This window comes from Chlorocebus sabaeus, chromosome 15 (genome assembly GCF_047675955.1).
Source record: "Chlorocebus sabaeus isolate Y175 chromosome 15, mChlSab1.0.hap1, whole genome shotgun sequence".
NCBI classification, from domain to species: Eukaryota; Metazoa; Chordata; class Mammalia; order Primates; family Cercopithecidae; genus Chlorocebus; species Chlorocebus sabaeus.
Window position 1 is genome coordinate 54,933,556 of NC_132918.1, and position 22,623 is coordinate 54,956,178.

A 22,623-nucleotide genomic window follows, 5' to 3' on the forward strand; every position below is an offset into this window, starting at 1 on the left:
AATTTTAAACAAAACTGCTGAAACTTCAAAATTAGAACCCATTTTCAAAATGAAATGAAAATTACCTGAAGTAGAGGGATGAAATCCTCCTGTTCTAGAGAGCTGCAGTTGGGCTTTGCTAGAAGACAGATGAATTTAGAGGCATCATCATGATGGTTATTCAGCAACCTATAAAAGAAACAACTGCTTAGGAAGATTAGCTCCTCTGAACAAACAATGACGATAACATCAATAGTTCATTTCAGTTTGATCTGAAGGCCACTTAGATCAATAATCAAGTAAGGAATTTATATAATCAAAGGATGTTTTAGAATGATGAGATGTCTATGACATAAGGCTGGATGAGTACTGAAGCCTATCAGACCCTCTTCCCTTCCAGTGGTCTCAGCATGAAGTAATAAGGCCTTGACCTTGATGGTACAATGGAAACAGAATGGAAGGAACAGCTGTCTAAAACATTTTCAGGAAACATTCCTCAGGACTCCAGTTACCTCACCTAGTATTCCAAGCATCCAATGGTTCAAGTTAGAAACTTGGGAGTCATCATGAACTTCTCCCTTCCTTTTACCCCCACACCTATCAACTACCATGTTGTTTCATTTATACCAAATTTGCCCCTTTCTGTCTCCTACTGCCAATATCCATACTTAGGCTCTTGTTTGTTGCTTGATACTTCTCAATAACACGTTTGATCACGTCACTGTCCAAGTTAAAATTCTTCTGTCAAGTAGGCTAAAGTCCCAACTTTTTTTTTTTTTTTAGACGGAGTTTTTGCTTGTCACCCAGGCTGGAGTGCAGTGGCACAATCTCAGCTCACTGCAGCCTCCGCCTCCCGGGTTCAACCAATTCTCCTGCCTCAGCCTCCAGAGTAGCTGGGACTACAGGTGCATGCCATCACGCCTGGCTAGTTTTTGTATTTTTAGTACAGATGGGGGTTTCACCATGTTGGCCAGGATGTTCTTGATCTCCCGACCTCGTGATCCGCCCACCTCGGCCTCCCAAAGTGCTGGGATAATAGGTGTGAGCCACAGCGCCCGGCCTAAAGTCCCAGCTTCTTGACCTGACATAGAAGGGCCTCCAGAATCTGATCCTACCTGCTCATGTCCCCTTCTCTTAACCATTTCTGCACTTGTGGTTGCACAAATGTTCCATGCCTTCTCACACCAGGTATTTGTAAATGCTACTGTCCTACTACAATACCCTTTTCCCTTACTTCACTTTCCAGGAAATATCACTGGCCTCCTGTGTCCTTCCATGTCCTTATTATTTCTGTCATGGTTGTTCCACAGTAGCATAACCTTATTGGAATAACTCTTTTTTTTTCCAACTTTTATTACAGGTTCAGGGGTACATGTAAGGGTTTGTTACAAAGGTATACTGAGTGATGTAGAGGTTTGGAGTATGAATGAATCCATCTCTCAGGCAGTGAGCACATACCAATAGGTAGTTTTTCAGCCCTTGCTCCCTCCATCACTACCCTTTCTTGTATTCCCCAGTGCCTACTGTTCTCATTTTTTTTTTTTTTTTTTGAGACAGAGTCTCGCTCCGTTGCCTAGGTTGGAGTGCAGTGGCACGATCTTGGCTCACTGCAAGCTCTGCCCTCTGGGTTCATGCCATTCTCCTGCCTCAGCCTCCCCAGTAGCTGGGACTACAGGTGCCCGCCACCACGCTCAGTTAATTTTTTTTTTTTGTATTTTTAGTAGAGATGGGGTTTCACTGTGTTAGCCAGGATGGTCTTGATCTCCTGACCTCGTGATCTGCCTGCCTCAGTCTCCCAAAGTGCTGGGACTACAGGCGTGAGCCACCGCGCCCGGCCTGTTCTCATCTTTATGTCCACGTGTACTTGATGTTTAGCTCCCACTTATAAGTGCGAACATGTGGTATTTGGTTTTCTGTTTCTGTGAATTTGCTTAAGATAATGGTCTCCAGCTGCATCCGTGTTGCTTACAAAGAACATGATTTCATTCTTTTTCATGGCTGCTTAGTAGTCCATGGTGTACCTATATCACAATTTCTTTATCCAGTCTACCACTGATGGGCATGGCATGTATGTTGATTTCATGTCTTTGCAATTGTGAACAGTGCTTCCATGAACATATGGGTGCATAAGTCTTTTTGGTAGAATGACTTGTTTTTCTTTGGGTATATACCCAGTAATGGAACTATTGGATTGAAAGGTAAACTCTTAGTTCTTTGAGAAATCTCCACACTGCTCCATGGAGTTCAGCCATGTCCACCTCTTTAGCGAGACTGGGGAAATTTCTGTGGACTATATTCTCGTATGTTTTCCAAGTTGCGTACTCTTGCTCCTTCTCTCTCAGGAATGCCAATGAGTTATAGGTTTAGTCTCTTTACATAATCCCATATTTCTGAGAATTTTCATTTTTTAAAATTCTTTTTTATTTTTGTCTGCCTGCATTGATTCAAAGGAGTGGCCTTTGAGTTCTGAGACTCTTTCCTCAGATTGATCTGCTCCTTTATTAATGCTTCTAGTTGTATTATGGAATTCCCGTAGTAAATTTTTCAATTCTAGAAGTTCAATTTGGTTCTTTCTTAAAATGGCTGTGTCATCTTTCAACTCTCGGATTATTTTACTGTTTTCCCTGGGTTGAGTTTCAACTTTTTCCTGTATTTCACTGAGCTTTCTTACCATTCAGATTCTGAATTCTGTCACTTCAGCTGCTTTAATTTGGTTAACAACCATTGCTGGGGAGTTAGTGAGATCATTTGGAGGTAATAACACACTCTGGTTTTTAGAATTGCCAGAGTTCTTGTGCTGGTTCTTTCTCACCTGTGAGGGCAGGCATTTCTTTATCTTTTGATGTTGCTGTCCTTTGGACGGAGGTTTTTTTTTTTTTTTTTTTTTTTTACTTTATTTCCTTTGAGGGTTTGACTGTGGTGTAAGCTGAGTACAGCCAACTGGCTTTATTTCTGGATGCTTTCAGAGGGCCAAGGCTCTATATGGGATGTTTTCTGTTGTTTTTTTTTTTTTTTTTGAGACGGAGTTTCGCTCTTGTTGCCTAGGCTGGAGTGCAATGGCGTGACCTCGGCTCACTGCAACTTCTGCCTCCTGGGCTCAAACAATTTTCCCACCTCAGCCTCTGGAGTAGCTGGGATTATAGGTGCCTGCCACCATTCCCAGCTAATTTTTAGTATTTTTAGTAGAGATGGAGTTCACCATGTTGGCCAGGCTGGTCTTGAACTTTGACCTCAAGTGATCCACCCGCCTTGGCCTCCCAATGTGCTGGGATTACAGTTTTCTCTTTCTTGAGGCAGAGTCTGGCTCTGTCACCAACGCTGGAGTACAATGGTGTGAACACAGCTCACTGCAGCCTCAACCTTCTGGGTTCAAGTGATCTTCCTGCCTCAGCCTCCCAAGCAGCTGGGACCAGAGGTGCATACCATCATGCCTGGCTATTTTTTTTGTAGAGACAGAGTCTCACTATGTTGCCTAGGCTGGTCTTGAACTCCTAGGCTCATGCAATCTTACTGCCTCGGCCTTCCAAAGTGCTGGGATTACAGGTATGAGTCACTGTGCCTGGCCTGTATGGGATCTTTATTTGTGGCCAGAATTCTGTACTGGGTTTTCTCAGGCAATTCATGCTGCAATTTTTTGGTGGCATAATTCAAGCTGTAACCCAGGAGATAGCGTTTAATAGTAAGGGCTGCCAGGTAGACTGCAGGTTAGGGGTATGTCTGTGGGTGGTCTGTTCATGCAGTAGGTCAAGGGCGAGGGATCCCTGGGTAAGGCGATGCTGCCTTGGCTGTGCAGCTGGTGTGGTGCCCACAGCCTAGGTTTTTTTGGCCAGCAGACAGCAGTGAGAACTGCCCAGCTTGCACTTCCTTGACAGGTTCTCCTGGTTACTGCCCAGAATTTGGCCCAACCAGCTAGTTTGTCACAAGACTTCTGCACCCAGATCACTGGGCTATTAGGTGTTCTAGACTGTCAGGTTCCCTTGGTGAGAGGCTGCGGCCCAGTTCCTGTGCCAGCCCATCAACCCATGCCTCACTCTTCCCAGTGCTCTGAGAGTGAGGGTTCTTCCTCCACTTGAGTTCCAACCACAAGTCTCAGCTTGGCACTTCTGGACTGTGTGCTCTAACCCTGGGGGCCTGGGACCAGGCCCGTAGCTTTGTTCTCTGGCTTCTTGAGGTGGAGCGCCAGCTGTGCTGGGTGAGCCAAGGTGCTCCCAGGCCACCAGCAAAAGCACTCCACTGGGGGCCACTGGCAAAAGCGCTCTCGCAGGGCAGTGGAGGCTGTGCTGTGTGCCCACTCCTATGGGAGCAGTCAGAAAGGGGCCCTGGGAGGGGCTGGTGGACATGGGAGTGAACGGATCAGATGTGCCCTGGTCCTGTGGGAAAGACAGCCCTGTTCTCCAGGTCTGGCAGTCAACAAAGGTTAGAGCCTTAGAGGAATATGGAGAGCCTTGGGGAATAGATGCCTATGGTTGTGTTTTGTTGCAGCTATTCCCATGCAAAACCCCATGGGCTCTGTACAGCCTTGAGCTCTGTCTCTGCCGGCTCTCTAATCTGTTTTCCCTGCCAACTCAAATGTCAATGGTGGCTGTGGGATCTCTTGCAGCTAGGATCCCAGAGGTCCACAGTGAGGGTGGCCTGCTCTGCAGTTACTTCTTTTACCCCTTCCTTAGGAGCCATTCAGAGCCCATGCAGTGTTCTCAGTTTCCTCCCTCTTCAGCCCCAGTGACTGCATCATCTCTCCACTGACTGTCAGTGCTTTCTATTAAAAAATCTGTTCAAAGTATGCTGGTTTAATTGATATTTTGGTTTCTCTTGGTAGGAAAGGGAAGCTCTTCCTGGCTGTGTCTTCTTGGCCATCTTCACATCTTCGTCTTTTTTTTTCTTTTTTTGGAGACAGGGTATCATTCTGTTGTCAAGGCTGTGGTACAATCGCATGATCATAGCTCACTGCAGCCTCAAACTCCTGGGCTCAAGCAACCCTCCCACCTTAGCCTCCTAAGTAGCTAGGATTACAGGTACAAGCCAGCACACATGGCTTGGTGTAACTCTTTCACTAGACTGTAAGCTCTCTACAGGGTATAAAACTGTGTCTTACTTTCTTTGTATCCCAGCCACCCTCAAGGCCAGAACACAATACCTGGCATATAGTTAGCATTCAACAAGTGCTTAAGGAAGAAAAATAAGAAAATGTTTTTGATCAAACAGATGTATACTTCATTTGTGCTTATTAGAGCTACAGTATGATTTTTATACTTATTCTCCTTACCATTCCTCAACATGCTTAAGGCTCCTGAAGTTAAAAAAAATACGTGTTTCAGAAAAAGATTCCCACAATAGATGCTAATAGGAACCACCTCTCAGGATTAGAAAATGGGTGAGATGATCACAGTACAAAAACAGTGAGGTCTTTCAAAAGAACTACTTTTATATATAAAACAGAATAGTAAGATACAGAAATAGCAGAGACATGACAGATGAGAGCTACTCTGAGAGGACAAAGTAAAACCAGAAATGGTCTTTCGCTATGAAATAGAAAGAAAAGGTGAATTATAATTTTCTATCAATGTTACTGGCTGGTCAACTCTATGGCAGGAGAAAAGATAAAAGTCATGAAAGCTAAAGAATGAAGGTAAGCATAGCTATTCTAAACTAGTATCTTTCAGAACTTTTAGCACAAAATATTATTTTGTTAATGGACAAATGACACATTTATATGAAAAGATAAAAGAAAGAAAAGCATAATAAAACTGAAGCAACATTATTGATTCCATTTGAGATGAGTTCTGCCCAAAAGCTGATACTCTAGGACCTCAAAAAGAATTGCTATGGAGCAGTGTCTTTCTCCTAAAAATGTCCTGATGAAAAATGTATGTCAGAGTATAGACGTGAAATGGGCAGTGGCACAGGGAAAGGAAGTGGGATAGAACCCTTTGGAGGAGAGATACTGAGGCCTCCACCCCATGAGCAGTCTGATATGAGGGAAATTATTTCCCTATATTCTTATGATTTCTATATTTGACTTTTTTTTTAAAAAGATTATGGAGAGCTACTGGAGCAAGTCAGCATATATATGTATTCTCCAAAATGTTTTAATTCTGTATCATTACCTGTTAGCGATTTTTTTTGTATTTAAAAGTTTTAATACACTACACTTGAGCCCACATTGCTTTATACAAAGGGTGCAATTTGTAGAAAAAAAAAATTTCAAAACTAAACACGTCTTCTCCAAGGTCAATGTGGTAACCCACACTACCACGCTTAGCTGCTTAGTCTCCCAAAATAGCCACACTCGGGGCTCCCTTAAAGCACCCTGGCTTTTAAAAGACATTTTAAGAACTCAAAGAGGAGTTTCCACTAGAGGGCACTCAAACCATTTTAATATCTGACTGTAAAATAACACTTTAATTTAGAGACACACTTAACTATTCATAGAATTTTTCTGATGGAAAAAAAAAAAGATAGGGATAGTTGCTCGCGCTATATAACTTCATAAGCAATTTTCCTGCAGTTAACCAAAATGGAGACTTGTACTTCATGTCTTTCCCCAGCTTTTTGCATTTTGCAGAAATGTTTTCCTTACAGATAAAATTTAAACAATTCATCTGAATAAAAGAATACAGCTGTTGTGGTGGCGGCTGCTGATCTATTCACCAATATATACTCTTTAAAAAATTTTTTTAAAGTTTTTAAGTTCCAAGGTACATGTGCAGGAAGTGCACATCTGTTACATAAACATGTGTCATGGCGGTATGCTGCACCTATCAACCCATCAGCTAGGTATTAAGCCCAGTATGCACTAGCTATTTTTCCTAATGCTCTCCCTTCCCTCACCCCACCTCCTGACAGGCCCCAGTGTGTGCTGTTCCCCTCCCTGTGTCCGTGTGTTCTCATTGTTCAGTTCTCATTTATGAGAACATGTTCCATCAACATACTCTTTAGTTCTAATGTAATGTATGAGGAACTTGGTGAACTTGACCTGCTGCTAGATTTTTAAAAATAAGAATACATTTATTAATCACCTACTATATTCTCAAGCATTACCCTATTAAGGGCTTTTAGCTGAAATGAAGAAATCAGAAAGAATCTGTTCAATCTGCTGCTATTGTAGGTTGACGTTAAATAATAATAACAATAGGTGAGTAGCATTTCCCAATAGTTTACCAGGAAGGATATTTAGCTCAGAAAAGGCGAGAAGAACACACATAACAAGGGTGCTGATCAGTTAAAAGAGGCAGAAGGGGCAAGCTGTGATACTTAGCTAAGATGTATAAATATACCAAGAAATAATTCCTAAAGAAGAAAGAAGGGAGAAAAAAAGAGATAAAGAAGAAAGATATTGGGTTTGAATTCAAGAAAATTTGTCAGAATGTTAGAATCCAGGAAAACCTTGATAAATATACTAGTCCTTTGTTTACTTAACTGGGGCTTTCAAAAAGTAATGATTAAAATCTATTAGAATTCAGTATTTCTAATAAACCAACTAGATGTAATTCTAAATTGGACCATATGGGAATGAAAATGTATTTCTCATGTGACACATCTGATTTGTCCCCCTTAAAGGGGAGTTCTTATTTGCTTCTATTTCATTGCTGCCAGATTCAAGTCCCGAGACCCAAATTTAACAAGTAAAATTGGCTGGGTGTGGGGTTCACACCTGTAATCACAGCACTTTGGGCAGCCGAGCTTGGAGGACTGCTCAAGGCCAGGAGTTTCTGACCAGTCTGGGCAACAGAGTGAGATCCAGTCGCTATAAAAAATTAGCCACGTGTGGCAGTACATGCCTGTAGTCCTAGCTACTTAGGAGGCTGAGGTAGGATGATCACTTGAGCCCAGGAGTTTGAGGCTGCAGTGAGCTATGACTGGGTCTCTGCACACTAGCCTGGGCAAAAGAGTGACACTCTGTCTCAAAAAAACAGAAATAAAAAACAAACAACAAGAAAACCCAAGTAAAACTTATCAAATAGTTTTTAAAGAAAGATTTCTGCAGATCTGCTTTACTGTTTTTTAAAGAGGTTAGATAAAGGCTTGTGGCAAATAACTTGTGTGTGGTATAAATGGTTATAAATCATTGAATTTTCTTTGTTGATATAAAGGGTAAAGGGAAAATGAATAAATAAGTAAAGTAGGTGACCTTTGGAAAGTATGTCATGACGGTCACACAATTCTTTGCCTAGCCGCAGAGTGACTGCTCACATACTTACTTTCTCCACATGGCAACGAATGACTGTGATGTCACAAATCCTGTCTTCTCTCCCCCTGCAGCCCTGAACATGGGGGCTTTCCAATAGAGAGGACAGCCACAGACCTGCAAATACAAAACACATACAGGGTAAGCCAAGCGGGAATGAAGAGATGACATGGCCAAAGAAAAGGTCTTTGTGGCTTTCACCCTTCATGCCACAGTGGCTGGAAGAGCCCTCAGGAGAACAAAACGGGAGCATAGGCAAATACATCAACTAGGGTAGATTCAGAGAGAGGCCGAGGGGAAACAAAATAAGAGGAGAGAACATGTTTAATGAAGAAAATGGAAATCCATTTACGTTTTCTCCAAGTTCATTTAAGGTGATTTCCTCCTCCAACCTGACAGCTAAAGCAACCAGCATCCCTTCCCACCATTTTTTTTTTTCTTTTTTGAGATGGAGTCGTGCCTCTGTTGCCCAGGCTGGAGTGCAGTAACACAATCTCAGCTCACTGCAACCTCCGCCTCCTAGGTTTAAGCAATTCTCCTGCCTCAGCCTCCTGAGTAGCTGGGATTACAAGAGCCCACCAGCACACCTGGCAAATTTTTGTATTTTTAGTAGAGATGGAATTTCACCATGTTGGCCAGGCTGGTCTTGAACTTCTGATCTCAAATGATCCACCTGCCTCAGCCTCCCAAAGCGCTGGGATTACAGGTGTGAGCCACCACACTTGGCTTACCACTCTTAGAAATTTACTACCTTCTAGAAAGAAAAAGAAATGACTGAATGTCATAGTTGTATATATGTCCTTCATTCATTCCAAACACAGCCACCTTTATTACTTGGTCACTTGGTGTTAATATTCCACTACCTATCTCCTTCTCTCTCCTTTGCCTATTATGTTATTAACTCCTAGGTTCAAGAAGAACCAGAAAATCCTAGACTGCTCAAGAAAACAGCTATCATATCTATTTAAATGGTTCTAATTCCGGTAAAAGATGAAAGGTAAAATGCTATCATTTATTTACCTATTAGAGGCTACCACAAATGATTACAAAGCCTTAGGAAAGAATGGGAATGAAATAAAACAATTTTAGTACCCTAAAAGGTACTGATTTTTCTCCATAAAAAAGCTCTTCTTTTCAATTAAAAAAAACTGAAGGAGAAAAAATTCTCTAGGAAAAAGGGAGGTAAATTTAGTAAGAACTCTCTTTCTTATGAGAGTAAAATGACAATTTCTTTTTAATTGAAAGGAAGAGGTCCCCCCCCAGGCCATGGACACATGGACAGGTACCAGTCTGTGACCTGTTAGGAACTGGGCCAGACAGCAGGAGGTGAAGGGCGGGTGAATGAGCAGTACCACCTGAGCTCCACCTCCTATCAGACCAGTGGCAGCATCAGATTATTATAGGAGAGTGAACCCTATTGTGAACTGTGCATGCAAGGGATCTAGGTTGTGCGCTCTAAGACACGCTTGACAATCTGAGGCAGAACAATTTCATCCTGATGCTATCCTCCACTCTACCCACATCCATGGAGAAACTGTCTTCCACAAAGCTAGTCCCTGGTGCCAAAAAGGTTGGGGACCACTCCTATAAGCAACAATACAATCCTTACTACTAGCAAAGATAGTCTCCAAATCATCTCAATTTCTACATACACAGAAAACATATTCCCAAATGTGGAACTCTTCAACAAGTCACATTTTGTTATGAGATAAATATATCATTATTCACATTACACCCAGGATCTGTTGCACCCTCATCATTATACAGAGGGAAAGCCTCTCCTCTGGAGGAAGACTAGATGTGCATCCACATTAGGCTTAGGTGAAGCTGCTCCCGGTGTGAGGCCTCAGTGCACAGGGGACCCCCACAGGAGCCTGAAGAGTACCTAGTCTGACATTAGTTACCCTGAAAGAACACCCAGGCTGCTGGGTTCATGGAGATATGGAAGGCAAGATTCAAGGCAAGGGAGGTAAGGACAGGGCAGAAATAAGAGGTTGCTGCTGCCGGGGCCACTAAAGCATGTCTGCAAACAGAGTAGAATTTAAGATTTTTTAAGTCCAGAGGTTGAATACCTCATATCTCCACTGGGGTCAAGAATGAGGGAAAGGTGTTGCTTAGCAACCATGTGATTTTGTTTATTGTATAAGTAATGACTGCCAAGGTACAAAGCTCACAATTAATATACTTTGGCTGTATAAGCTGTTGAATCCATTTTCCCCAATCCCAGACTCTCCTTTCATGCAGAATGGTGGTTTGCCAAGAAAATGCTCTTAGACAGTCTTAGTGATAGGCTAGTGGAAACCACTGGGAAAGAATCGTCTGTATCATGGAGGCAGGGTGAACGAGCCACAAGCAGAAAGTGTGTGGAGACGCTGGAACCGGCTTACCAAAGTGCTTCAAACTCCCACCATTAGAGTCACTCATGAATTTTTCAGAATTGGAGGGATCAGGAATCTTCTAACTTCCTGATCAGATACACTTCCAGGGGCTGTGTGCTTACTGTCTTCTGTGGTAACTTCCACTAACTAAGCAAATTTCATTCTCTTACGGTCTTTTCTCCAGAAGACTCCTGTTAAAATGGATATACATCAGCTCAAAAGGAGGAGTAAGTCTCTGAAAGTTAATACACTTATTATGACCCAAACGCAAAATCCTCAGAGACAGGGTGGAGAACAAAGATGTTCTGAAGTAGACTGGAAAAGGTCAGCCTATTGTTCTTATACCGGGGTACAATGAGTAGCCAAGTGTTAAACAGCAGGAGGGTATTACGCCCTTGGAAAAATGACAAAGGGAAAAAATGGGAAAGGCAGAATGGTCAGGGCTGTGGACATTACACTCTGACTATTAAAAAAAACTATGCTAGCCTGCATCTGCTTAAAAATCAAAGATTTAAGATCAAAGGAGCCAGGAGATCAATAAGAACTTAAACAGTAAATGGCATTAATCTGAAGGCAAGAGAATGGCACTTTTATTAACAGAAAAGAGAACATGCCTTTTTTTTTTTTTTTTAAACAAAGAAAGAGAGTGGATAGCAAGTGGGTACACACAGAAATACAGAAAATGGATTTAGGAAACTTACTTTAAGAGGAGGAGGTGAGAGTCAATATGTGGTAATCAAAGTTGCTGGAGCAAAGAAAATTTGATTAACACCTACGGTTTGATCTAAGAATGGCCAACAAAACAAATAATCCAAAGCAAGGTTGTCCTAATGATACACACAGGAGAGGATGATTACCCAATATTTGTAATCTTCTTTTAACAATTTAAGATGTCTCAGGTTTATAATTTCATCTGGCCCTCACATGATCCTCATGTAGATGAGGGCAGTTATTTTTTTAATCCCATTTTGCAGATGAAGAAATTCAGACACAGAGAGGCTACCTTCCAGGCTATAGGTGTGACGGGTAAAGATGGTGCTATGTCAGCCAGAAGACAGGAGCTGCAAGGCTTTGTATGGTTCAGAAAAGAGTCTTATTCTTCTTCCTCAACTTTCTGCTAGAAGTTAAAACTCCATGATGAATCCTTTGGCCCAGTCTCTGAAAAATGCATTTCTTACTATTTCTCTGTTTCTGTTTCTATGTTGCTTTCATTTCTCTGAGATTCATTCCCTATTCACTTCTTCTCTATCATTACTTAAAGCTGTGGAAAAACGTACAAACTACACACTGAGAATTTAACCAGATGTGAGCATTAAGTTCTTCAGGGCTGTTTGAGGTCTAAGATGAATGAGCTAAACTTCACCAACAGATGCAGATTTCATAAACACAGAGTTTTCTAGGCACTTAAAAACAGATCCCAGTCTTTATAGCTACACTTGAGTGCCACTAAGAGTAGGCGGCAAACTCAAGCTGGTCTTCCAAATAACTTTATAAACTACAAGAATCCATAAGAACATTCATTTATTGCTCTAACAAACTCTCTCCTCCTTACTCCTTAAAGGTTGCCTCTCTTCTCCTTTTCCTATGCTAACCTATCATAAGAATATGAACAGTAAGTGCTGGAGACACAGAGCTCACTGCCTGGTACCAAAAAAGATTTGCATGCATAGTAAAGAACTGTTGAAAATAAGGATGACTTAGTGAGTACTAACAGACTGCAATAGCCAAGTAAAAGCTAAATTAAAAGACAATTAGGAGTAACAAAAGTCTCTGAGGACTGAGGCGATCATGGTGGACCGGACGCAGGACTAGACTGCAGCTCCAACTTGGGACAGAGAGAGCAGTGTGTGGAAGATTGCATTGTGAATTTTTGCTCCAGAACTACTGCAGGAATAAATCAGGAAACCTGAGAGGACCCACAGACCCCCTGAAGGAAGCAGACTGCTCCTGCAGGACCCAAGAGACACTCCAAATACTGTGCTGGTATCCACGGCTGAGAGACCCACAGAGGGTTCACATCACAGGACGCTGTGCAGACAACCCCCAGTACCAGCCCAGAGCCTGGACTTGCTGGGTGGCTAGATCCAGAAGAGAGATAACAATCACTACATCTTGGCTCTCAGGAAGCCACATCCATAGGAAAAGGGGGAGAGTACTACATCAAGGGAACACCCCATGGGACAAACGAATCTGACCAACAGCCTTCAGTCCTAGACCTTCCCTCTGACAGAGCCTACCCATATGAGAAGGAACCAGAAAACCAACTCTGGTTATATGACAAAACAAGGTTCTTTAATACCCCCAAAAATCACACTAGTTCACCAGCAATGGACCCAAACCAAGAAGAAATCCCTGATTTACCTGAAAAAGAATTTAGGAGGTTAGTTATTAAGCTTATCAGGGAGGCACCAGAGAAAGGCGAAGCCCAATGTAAGGAAATCCAAAAAACGATAAAAGTGAAGGGAGAAATATTCAAGGAAACAGCATAAATAAAAAACAACCAAAACTTCAGGAAACAATGGACACAGTTACAGAAATGCAAAATGCTCTGGAAAGTCTCAGCAATAGAACTGAACAAGCAGAAGAAAGAAATTCAGAGCTCAAAGACAAGGTCTTCAAATTAACCCAATCCAACAAAGACAAAGAAATAAAGAAAATATGAACAAAGCCTTCAAGGAGTCAAGGATTATGTTAAATGACCAAATCTAAGATTGACTGGTGTTCCTGAGGAAGAAGAGAAATCTAAGTTTGGAAAACATACTTGGGAGAATAATTGAGGAAAACTTCCCTGGCCTCACTAGAGACCTAGACATCCAAATACAAGAAGCACAAAGAGGGCGGAGCAAGATGGCCGAATAGGAACAGCTCCAGTCTCCAACTCCCAGCGCGAGCGACACAGAAGACCGGCGATTTCTGCATTTTCAACTGAGGTACTGGGTTCATCTCACTGGGGAGTGCCAGACGATCGGTGCTGGTCAGCTGCTGCAGCCCGACCAGCGAGAGCTGAAGCAGGGCGAGGCATTGCCTCACCTGGAAAGTGCAAGGGGGAAGGGAATCCCTTTTCCTAGCCAGGGGAACTGAGACACACAACACCTGGAAAATCGGGTAACTCCCACCCCAATACTGCGCTTTAAGCAGACAGGCACACCAGGAGATCATATCCCACACCTGGCCGGGAGTGTCCCACACCCACGGAGCCTCCCTCATTGCTAGCACAGCAGTCTGTGATCTACCGGCAAGGCAGCAGCGAGGCTGGGGGAGGGGCACCCGCCATTGCTGAGGCTTAAGTAGGTAAACAAAGCTGCTGGGAAGCTCGAACTGGGTGGAGCTCACAACAGCTCAAGGAAACCTGCCTGTCTCTGTAGACTCCACCTCTGGGGACAGGGCACAGTAAATAATAACAAACGCAGCAGCTCTGCAGACGCAAACGACTCTGTCTGACAGCTTTGAAGAGAGCAGTGGATCTCCCAACACGGAGGTTGAGATCTGAGAAGGGACAGACTCCCTGCTCAAGTGGGTCCCTGACCCCTGAGTAGCCTAACTGGGAGACATCCCCCACTAGGGGCAGTCTGACACCCCACACCTCACAGGGTGGAGTACACCCCTGAGAGGAAGATTCCAAAGCAAAAATCAGACAGGTACACTCGCTGTTCAGAAATATTCTATCTTCTGCAGCCTCTGCTGCTGATACCCAGGCAAACAGGGTCTGGAGTGGACCTCAAGCAATCTCCTACAGCTACAACCTACAGCTGAGGATCCTGACTGTTAGAAGGAAAGCTATCAAACAGGAAGGACACCTACACCAAAACCCCATCAGTACATCACCATCATCAAAGACCAGAGGCAGATAAAACCACAAAGATGGGGAAAAAGCAGGGCAGAAAAGCTGGAAATTCAAAAAATAAGAGCGCATCTCCCCCGGCAAAGGAGCGCAGCTCATCGCCAGCAACGGATCAAAGCTGGACAGAGAATGACTTCAACGAGATGAGAGAAGAAGGCTTCAGTCCATCAAATTTCTCAGAGCTAAAGGAGGAATTACGTACCCAGTGCAAAGAAACTAAAAATCTTGAAAAAAAAGTGGAAGAATTGATGGCTAGAGTAATTAATGCAGAGAAGCTCACAAACGAAATGAAAGAGACGAAAACCATGGCACGAGAAATACGTGACAAATGCACAAGCTTCAGTAACCGTCTCGATCAACTGGAAGAAAGAATGTCAGCGATGGAGGATCAAATGAATGAAATGAAGCGAGAAGAGAAACCAAAAGAAAAAAGAAGAAAAAGAAATGAACAAAGCCTGCAAGAAGTATGGGATTATGTAAAAAGACCAAATCTACGTCTGATTGGGGTGCCTGAAAGTGAGGGGGAAAATGGAACCAAGTTGGAAAACACTCTTCAGGTTATCATCCAGGAGAACTTCCCCAACCTAGTAGGGCAGGCCAACATTCAAATCCAGGAAATACAGAGAACGCCACAAAGATACTCCTCGAGAAGAGCAACTCCAAGACACATAATTGCCAGATTCACCAAAGTTGAAATGAAGGAAAAAATCTTAAGGGCAGCCAGAGAGAAAGGTCGGGTTACCCACAAAGGGAAGCCCATCAGACTAACAGCAGATCTCTCGGCAGAAACTCTTCAAGCCAGAAGAGAGTGGGGGCCAATATTCAACATTCTTAAAGAAAAGAATTTTAAACCCAGAATTTTATATCCAGCCAAACTAAGTTTCATAAGTGAAGGAGAAATAAAATCCTTTACAGATAAGCAAATGCTTAGAGATTTTGTCACCACTAGGCCTGCCTTACAAGAGACCCTGAAGGAAGCACTAAACATGGAAAGGAACAACCGGTACCAGCCATTGCAAAAACATGCCAAAATGTAAAGACCATCAAGGCTAGGAAGAAACTGCATCAACTAACGAGCAAAATAACCAGTTAATATCATAATGGCAGGATCAAGTTCACACATAACAATCTTAACCTTAAATGTAAATGGACTAAATGCTCCAATTAAAAGACACAGACTGGCAAACTGGATAAAGAGTTAAGACCCATCAGTCTGCTGTATTCAGGAGACCCATCTCACACGCAGAGACATACATAGGCTCAAAATAAAGGGATGGAGGAAGATTTACCAAGCAAATGGAGAACACAAAAAAGCGGGGGTTGCAATACTAGTCTCTGATAAAACAGACTTTAAACCATCAAAGATCAAAAGAGACAAAGAAGGCCATTATATAATGGTAAAGGGATCAATTCAACAGGAAGAGCTAACTATCCTAAATATATATGCACCCAATACAGGAGCACCCAGATTCATAAAGCAAGTCCTTAGAGACTTACAAAGAGACTTAGACTCCCATACAATAATAATGGGAGACTTCAACACTCCACTGTCAACATTAGACAGATCAACGAGACAGAAAGTTAACAAGGATATCCAGGAATTGAACTCATCTCTGCAGCAAGCAGACCTAATAGACATCTATAGAACTCTCCACCCCAAATCAACAGAATATACATTCTTCTCAGCACCACGTCGTACTTACTCCAAAATTGACCACGTAATTGGAAGTAAAGCACTCCTCAGCAAATGTACAAGAACAGAAATTATAACAAACTGTCTCTCAGACCACAGTGCAATCAAATTAGAACTCAGGACTAAGAAACTCAATCAAAACCGCTCAACTACATGGAAACTGAACAACCTGCTCCTGAATGACTACTGGGTCCATAACGAAATGAAGGCAGAAATAAAGATGTTCTTTGAAACCAATGAGAACAAAGATACAACATACCAGAATCTCTGGGACACATTTAAAGCAGTGTGTAGAGGGAAATTTATAGCACTAAATGCCCACAAGAGAAAGCAGGAAAGATCTAAAATTGACACTCTAACATCGCAATTAAAAGAACTAGAGAAGCAAGAGCAAACACATTCGAAAGCTAGCAGAAGGCAAGAAATAACTAAGATCAGAGCAGAACTGAAGGAGATAGAGACACAAAAAACCCTCCAAAAAATCAATGAATCCAGGAGTTGGTTTTTTGAAAAGATCAACAAAATTGACAGACCACTAGCAAGACTAATAAAGAAGAAAAGAGAGAAGAATCAAATCGACGCAATTAAAAATGATAAAGGGGATATCACCACCGACCCCACAGAAATACAAACTACCATCAGAGAATACTATAAACACCTCTACGCAAATAAACTGGAAAATCTAGAAGAAATGGATAATTTCCTGGACACTTACACTCTTCCAAGACTAAACCAGGAAGAAGTTGAATCCCTGAATAGACCAATAGTAGGCTCTGAAATTGAGGCAATAATTAATAACCTACCAACCAAAAAAAGTCCAGGACCAGATGGATTCACAGCTGAATTCTACCAGAGGTACAAGGAGGAGCTGGTACCATTCCTTCTGAAACTATTCCAATGAATAGAAAAAGAGGGAATCCTCCCTAACTCATTTTATGAGGCCAACATCATCCTGATACCAAAGCCTGGCAGAGACACAACAAAAAAAGAGAATTTTAGACCAATATCCCTGATGAACATCGATGCAAAAATCCTCAATAAAATACTGGCAAACCGGATTCAGCAGCACATCAAAAAGCTTATCCACCATGATCAAGTGGGCTTCATCCCTGGGATGCAAGGCTGGTTCAACATTCGCAAATCAATAAACATAATCCAGCATATAAACAGAACCAAAGACAAGAACCACATCATTATCTCAATAGATGCAGAAAAGGCTTTTGACAAAATTCAACAGCCCTTCATGCTAAAAACGCTCAATAAATTCGGTATTGATGGAACGTACCTCAAAATAATAAGAGCTATTTATGACAAACCCACAGCCAATATCATACTGAATGGGCAAAAACTGGAAAAATTCCCTTTGAAAACTGGCACAAGACAGGGATGCCCTCTCTCACCACTCCTATTCAACATAGTGTTGGAAGTTCTGGCTAGGGCAATCAGGCAAGAGAAAGAAATCAAGGGGATTCAGTTAGGAAAAGAAGAAGTCAAATTGTCCCTGTTTGCAGACGACATGATTGTATATTTAGAAAACCCCATTGTCTCAGCCCAAAATCTCCTTAAGCTGATCAGCAACTTCAGCAAAGTCTCAGGATACAAAATTAATGTGCAAAAATCACAAGCATTCTTATACACCAGTGACAGTCAAACAGAGAGCCAAATCAGGAATGAACTTCCATTCACAATTGCTTCAAAGAGAATAAAATACCTAGGAATCCAACTTACAAGGGATGTAAAGGACCTCTTCAAGGAGAACTACAAACCACTGCTCAGTGAAATCAAAGAGGACACAAACAAATGGAAGAACATACCATGCTCATGGATAGGAAGAATCAATATCGTCAAAATGGCCATACTGCCCAAGGTAATTTATAGATTCAATGCCATCCCCATCAAGCTACCAATGAGCTTCTTCACAGAATTGGAAAAAACTGCTTTAAAGTTCATATGGAACCAAAAAGAGCCCGCATCTCCAAGACAATCCTAAGTCAAAAGAACAAAGCTGGAGGCATCACGCTACCTGACTTCAAACTATACTACAAGGCTACAGTAACCAAAACAGCATGGTACTGGTACCAAAACAGAGATATAGACCAATGGAACAGAACAGAGTCCTCAGAAATAATACCACACATCTACAGCCATCTGATCTTTGACAAACCTGAGAGAAACAAGAAATGGGGAAAGGATTCCCTATTTAATAAATGGTGCTGAGAAAACTGGCTAGCCATAAGTAGAAAGCTGAAACTGGATCCTTTCCTTACTCCTTATACGAAAATTAATTCAAGATGGATTAGAGACTTAAATGTTAGACCTAATACCATAAAAATCCTAGAGGAAAACCTAGGTAGTACCATTCAGGACATAGGCATGGGCAAAGACTTCATGTCTAAAACACCAAAAGCAACGGCAGCAAAAGCCAAAATTGACAAATGGGATCTCATCAAACTAAAGAGCTTCTGCACAGCAAAAGAAACTACCATCAGAGTGAGCAGGCAACCTACAGAATGGGAGAAAATTTTTGCAATCTACTCATCTGACAAAGGGCTAATATCCAGAACCTACAAAGAACTCAAACAAATTTACAAGAAAAAAACAAACAACCCCATCCAAAAATGGGCAAAGGATATGAACAGACATTTCTCAAAAGAAGACATTCATACAGCCAACAGACACATGAAAAAATGCTCATCATCACTGGCCATCAGAGAAATGCAAATCAAAACCACAATGAGATACCATCTCACACCAGTTAGAATGGCGATCATTCAAAAGTCAGGAAACAACAGGTGCTGGAGAGGATGTGGAGAAATAGGAACACTTTTACACTGTTGGTGGGAGTGTAAACTAGTTCAACCATTATGGAAAACAGTATGGCGATTCCTCAAGGATCTAGAACTAGATGTACCATATGACCCAGCCATCCCATTACTGGGTATATACCCAAAGGATTATAAATTATGCTGCTATAAAGACACATGCACACGTATGTTTATTGCAGCACTATTCACAATAGCAAAGACTTGGAATCAACCCAAATGTCCATCAGTGACAGATTGGATTAAGAAAATGTGGCACATATACACCATGGAATACTATGCAGCCATAAAAAAGGATGAGTTTGTGTCCTTTGTAGGGACATGGATGCAGCTGGAAACCATCATTCTCAGCAAACTATCACAAGAACAGAAAACCAAACACCGCATGTTCTCACTCATAGGCGGGAACTGAACAATGAGATCACTTGGACTCGGGAAGGGGAACATCACACACCGGGGCCTATCATGGGGAGGGGGGAGGGGGGAGGGACTGCATTGGGAGTTATACCTGATGTAAATGACGAGTTGATGGGTGCAGCACACCAACATGGCACAAGTATACATATGTAGCAAACCTGCACGTTGTGCACATGTACCCTACAACTTGAAGTTTAATAATAATAAATAAATTAAAAAAAAAAAAAAAAAAAAAAAAAAAAGGCACAAAGAATACCTGGGAAATTAATCACAAAAAGATCACTGCCTAGGCACACTGTCATCAGGTAATCTAAAGTTAAGATAAAGGAAAGAATCTTCAGAGTGGTGACACAAAAGTACCAGGTAACCTATAAAGGAAAATCTACCAGGTTAATAGCAGATTTCTCAGCAGAACCCTACAAGCTAGAAGGAACTACGGCCCTATCTTCAGCCTCCTCAAACAAAACAATTATCAGTTATAAAAAAAAAAAAAAGCCAATAATTTTGTATCCAGCGAAACTAAACTTCGTATATGAAGAAAAGAGTCTTTTTCAGAAAAAGAAATGCTGAGAGAATTTGCCACTACCAAGCCACCACTACAAGAACTGCTAAAAGGAGCTCCAAATCTTGAAACAAATCCTGGAAACACATCAACACAGAACCTCTTTAAAGCATAAATCCCAGAGGACCTATAAAACAAAAATGCAATTTAAAAAACAAAATAAAAAAACCAAGGTTTTTAAAAACAGGAAACAAACAGCAAGATGAATGGAATAGTACCTCATATCTCAATATTAACACTGAATATAAATGGTCTAAATGCTCCACTTAAAAGATAAAGAATTGTAGAATTGATAAGAATTCACCAACCAATTATCTGCTGCCTTCAAGAGACTCACCTAACACATAAGGACTTGCACAAACTTAAGGGTGGAAAAAGACATTTCAGGCAAATGGACACCAAAAGCGAGCAGGGGTAGCTATTCATATAACAGATAAAACAAACTTTAAAGCAACAACAATTAAAAAACACAAACAGGAACATTATATAATGATAAAAGGCCTTTTCCAACAGGAAAATATCACAATCCTAAACACATATGCACTAACACTGGAGCTCCCAAGTTTATAAAACAATTACTAATAGACCTAACAAATGAGATAGACAGTAACACAACAAGAGTGGGGGACTTCAATACTCCACTGACAGCACTAGACATGTCATCAAGACAGAAAGTCAATAAAGAAACAATAGATTTAAACTATACCCTGGAACAAATGGACTTAATAGATATATACAGAACATTCCATCCAACAACTGCAGAATATGCATTCTATTCAACAGCGCATGGAACTTTCTCCAAGATAGACCACAGAAGAGGCCACAAAACGAGCCTCAATACATTTAAGAAAACTGAAATTATATCAAGCACTCTCTCAGACCACAGTGGAATAAAACCTGAAATCAACTCCAAAAGGAAGCCTCAAAACCATGCAAATACACGGAAATTAGATAACTTGCTCCTGAATGATCACTGGGTCAAAAATGAAATCAAGATGGAAATTTAAAAAATTATTCAAACTGAATGACAACAGTGACACAACCTATCAAACCCTCTGGCACACAGCAAAGGCAATGCTAAGAGAAAAGTTCATAGCCCTAAATGCCTACATCAAAAAGTCTGGGCTGGGTGCAGTGGCTCACACCCATCATCCCAGCACTTCGGGAGGCTGAGGTGGGCGGATCATGAGGTCAAGAGATCGAGACCATCCTGGCCAACATGATGAAACCCCGTCTCTATTAAAAAATACAAAAATTAGCTGGGTGTGGTTGTGCGCACCTGTAGTCCCAGCTACTCAGGAGGCTGACGCAGGAGAATCACTTGAACCCAGGAGGTGGCGGCTGCAGTGAGCCAAGATCGCGCCACTGCACTCCCGCCTGGTGACAGAGAGAGATTCTGTCTCAAAAAAAAAAAAAAAAAAAAAGGCCTGAAAGAGCACAAACAGACAATCCTAGGTCACACCTCAAGGAATTAGAGAAACAAGAACGGAAGAAACCAAATCCAAACCCAGCAGAAGGAAGGAAATGACCAGGATCGGAGCAGAACTAAATGAGATTGAAAAAAATAATACAAAAGAAAAAAATAATAGAAAAGATAAATGAAACAAAAAGCTAGTTCTTTGAAAAGATAAATAAAATTGATAGACCATTAGCAAGATTAATCAAGAAAAGAAGAGAGAAAATCCAAGTAATCTCAATAAGAAACAAAACAGGAGATATTACAACTGATACCACAGAAATACAAAAGATCATTCAAGGTTACTATGAACACCTTTATGCACATAAACTAGAAAACCTAGAAGACATGGATAAATTCCTGGAAAGATACAACCCTTCTAGCTTAAATCAGGAAGAATTAGATACCGTAACAGACCAGTAATGCGCAGTGATGCTGAAATGGTAACTTAAAAATTACCAACAAAAAGAAGTCCAGGACAGACGGATTCACAGCAGAATTCTACCAGATATTCAAAGAAGAATTGGTACCAATCCTATTGACACTATTCCACAAGACAGAGAAACAGGGAACCCTCCCTAATTCATTCTATGAAGCCGGCATCACCCTAATATCAAAACCAGGAAAGGATATAACCAAGCAACCAACCAAACAAACAAAACCTACAGACCAATATCCCTGATGAACATAGATGCTAAAATCCTTAACTAAATACTAGCTAACTGAATCTAACAACATATCAAAAAGATAATCCACCATGATCAAGTGGGTTTCATAACAGGGATGCAGGGATAGCTTAACATATGCAAGTCGATAAATGTGATACACCACATAAACAGAATTAAAAACCAAAATCACATGATCATCTCGATAAATGGAGAAAAAGCATTTGACAAAATCCAGCATCCCTTTATGAAGTCCTAGTCAGAGCAATCAAGAAAAAGAAATAAAGGGCACCCATATCAATAAAGAGGAAGTTGGCTGGGCATGGTGGTTCACGCCTGTAATCCCAGCACTTTGGGAGGCTGAGGCAGGTGGATCATGAGGTCAGGAGATCGAGACCATCCTGGCTAACACGGTGAAACCCTGTCTCTACCAAAAATACAAAAGATTAGCCGGCATGGTGGCAGCCGCCTGTAGTCCCAGCTACTCGGGAGGCGGAGGCAGGAGATGGCGCGAACCCGGGAGGCGGAGCTTGTAGTTTGCAGTGAGCCGAGATCGAGCCACTGCACTCCAGCCTGGGCAAGACTCTGTCTCAAAAATAAAACAACAACAACAACAACAACAAAA

At 41.7% G+C, this 22,623-nt stretch overlaps 1 protein-coding gene across 8 annotated transcripts in view; it reads right to left on the bottom strand.

Moving 5' to 3' along the window:
• The window catches only part of PPP2R3A (protein phosphatase 2 regulatory subunit B''alpha), a 195,511-nt gene that overhangs the window by 102,894 nt on the left and 69,994 nt on the right, over window positions 1-22,623 (bottom strand). For all 8 annotated transcript variants that reach the window (XM_008009046.3, XM_038002837.2, XM_038002838.2 and 5 more), the window contains 2 exons: window positions 8,178-8,281; window positions 66-168 (listed from right to left, as the gene is read on the bottom strand). In XM_008009046.3, coding sequence (XP_008007237.1) covers window positions 66-168; window positions 8,178-8,281 — 207 coding nt within the window. The remainder of the gene's footprint in view (window positions 1-65; window positions 169-8,177; window positions 8,282-22,623) is intronic.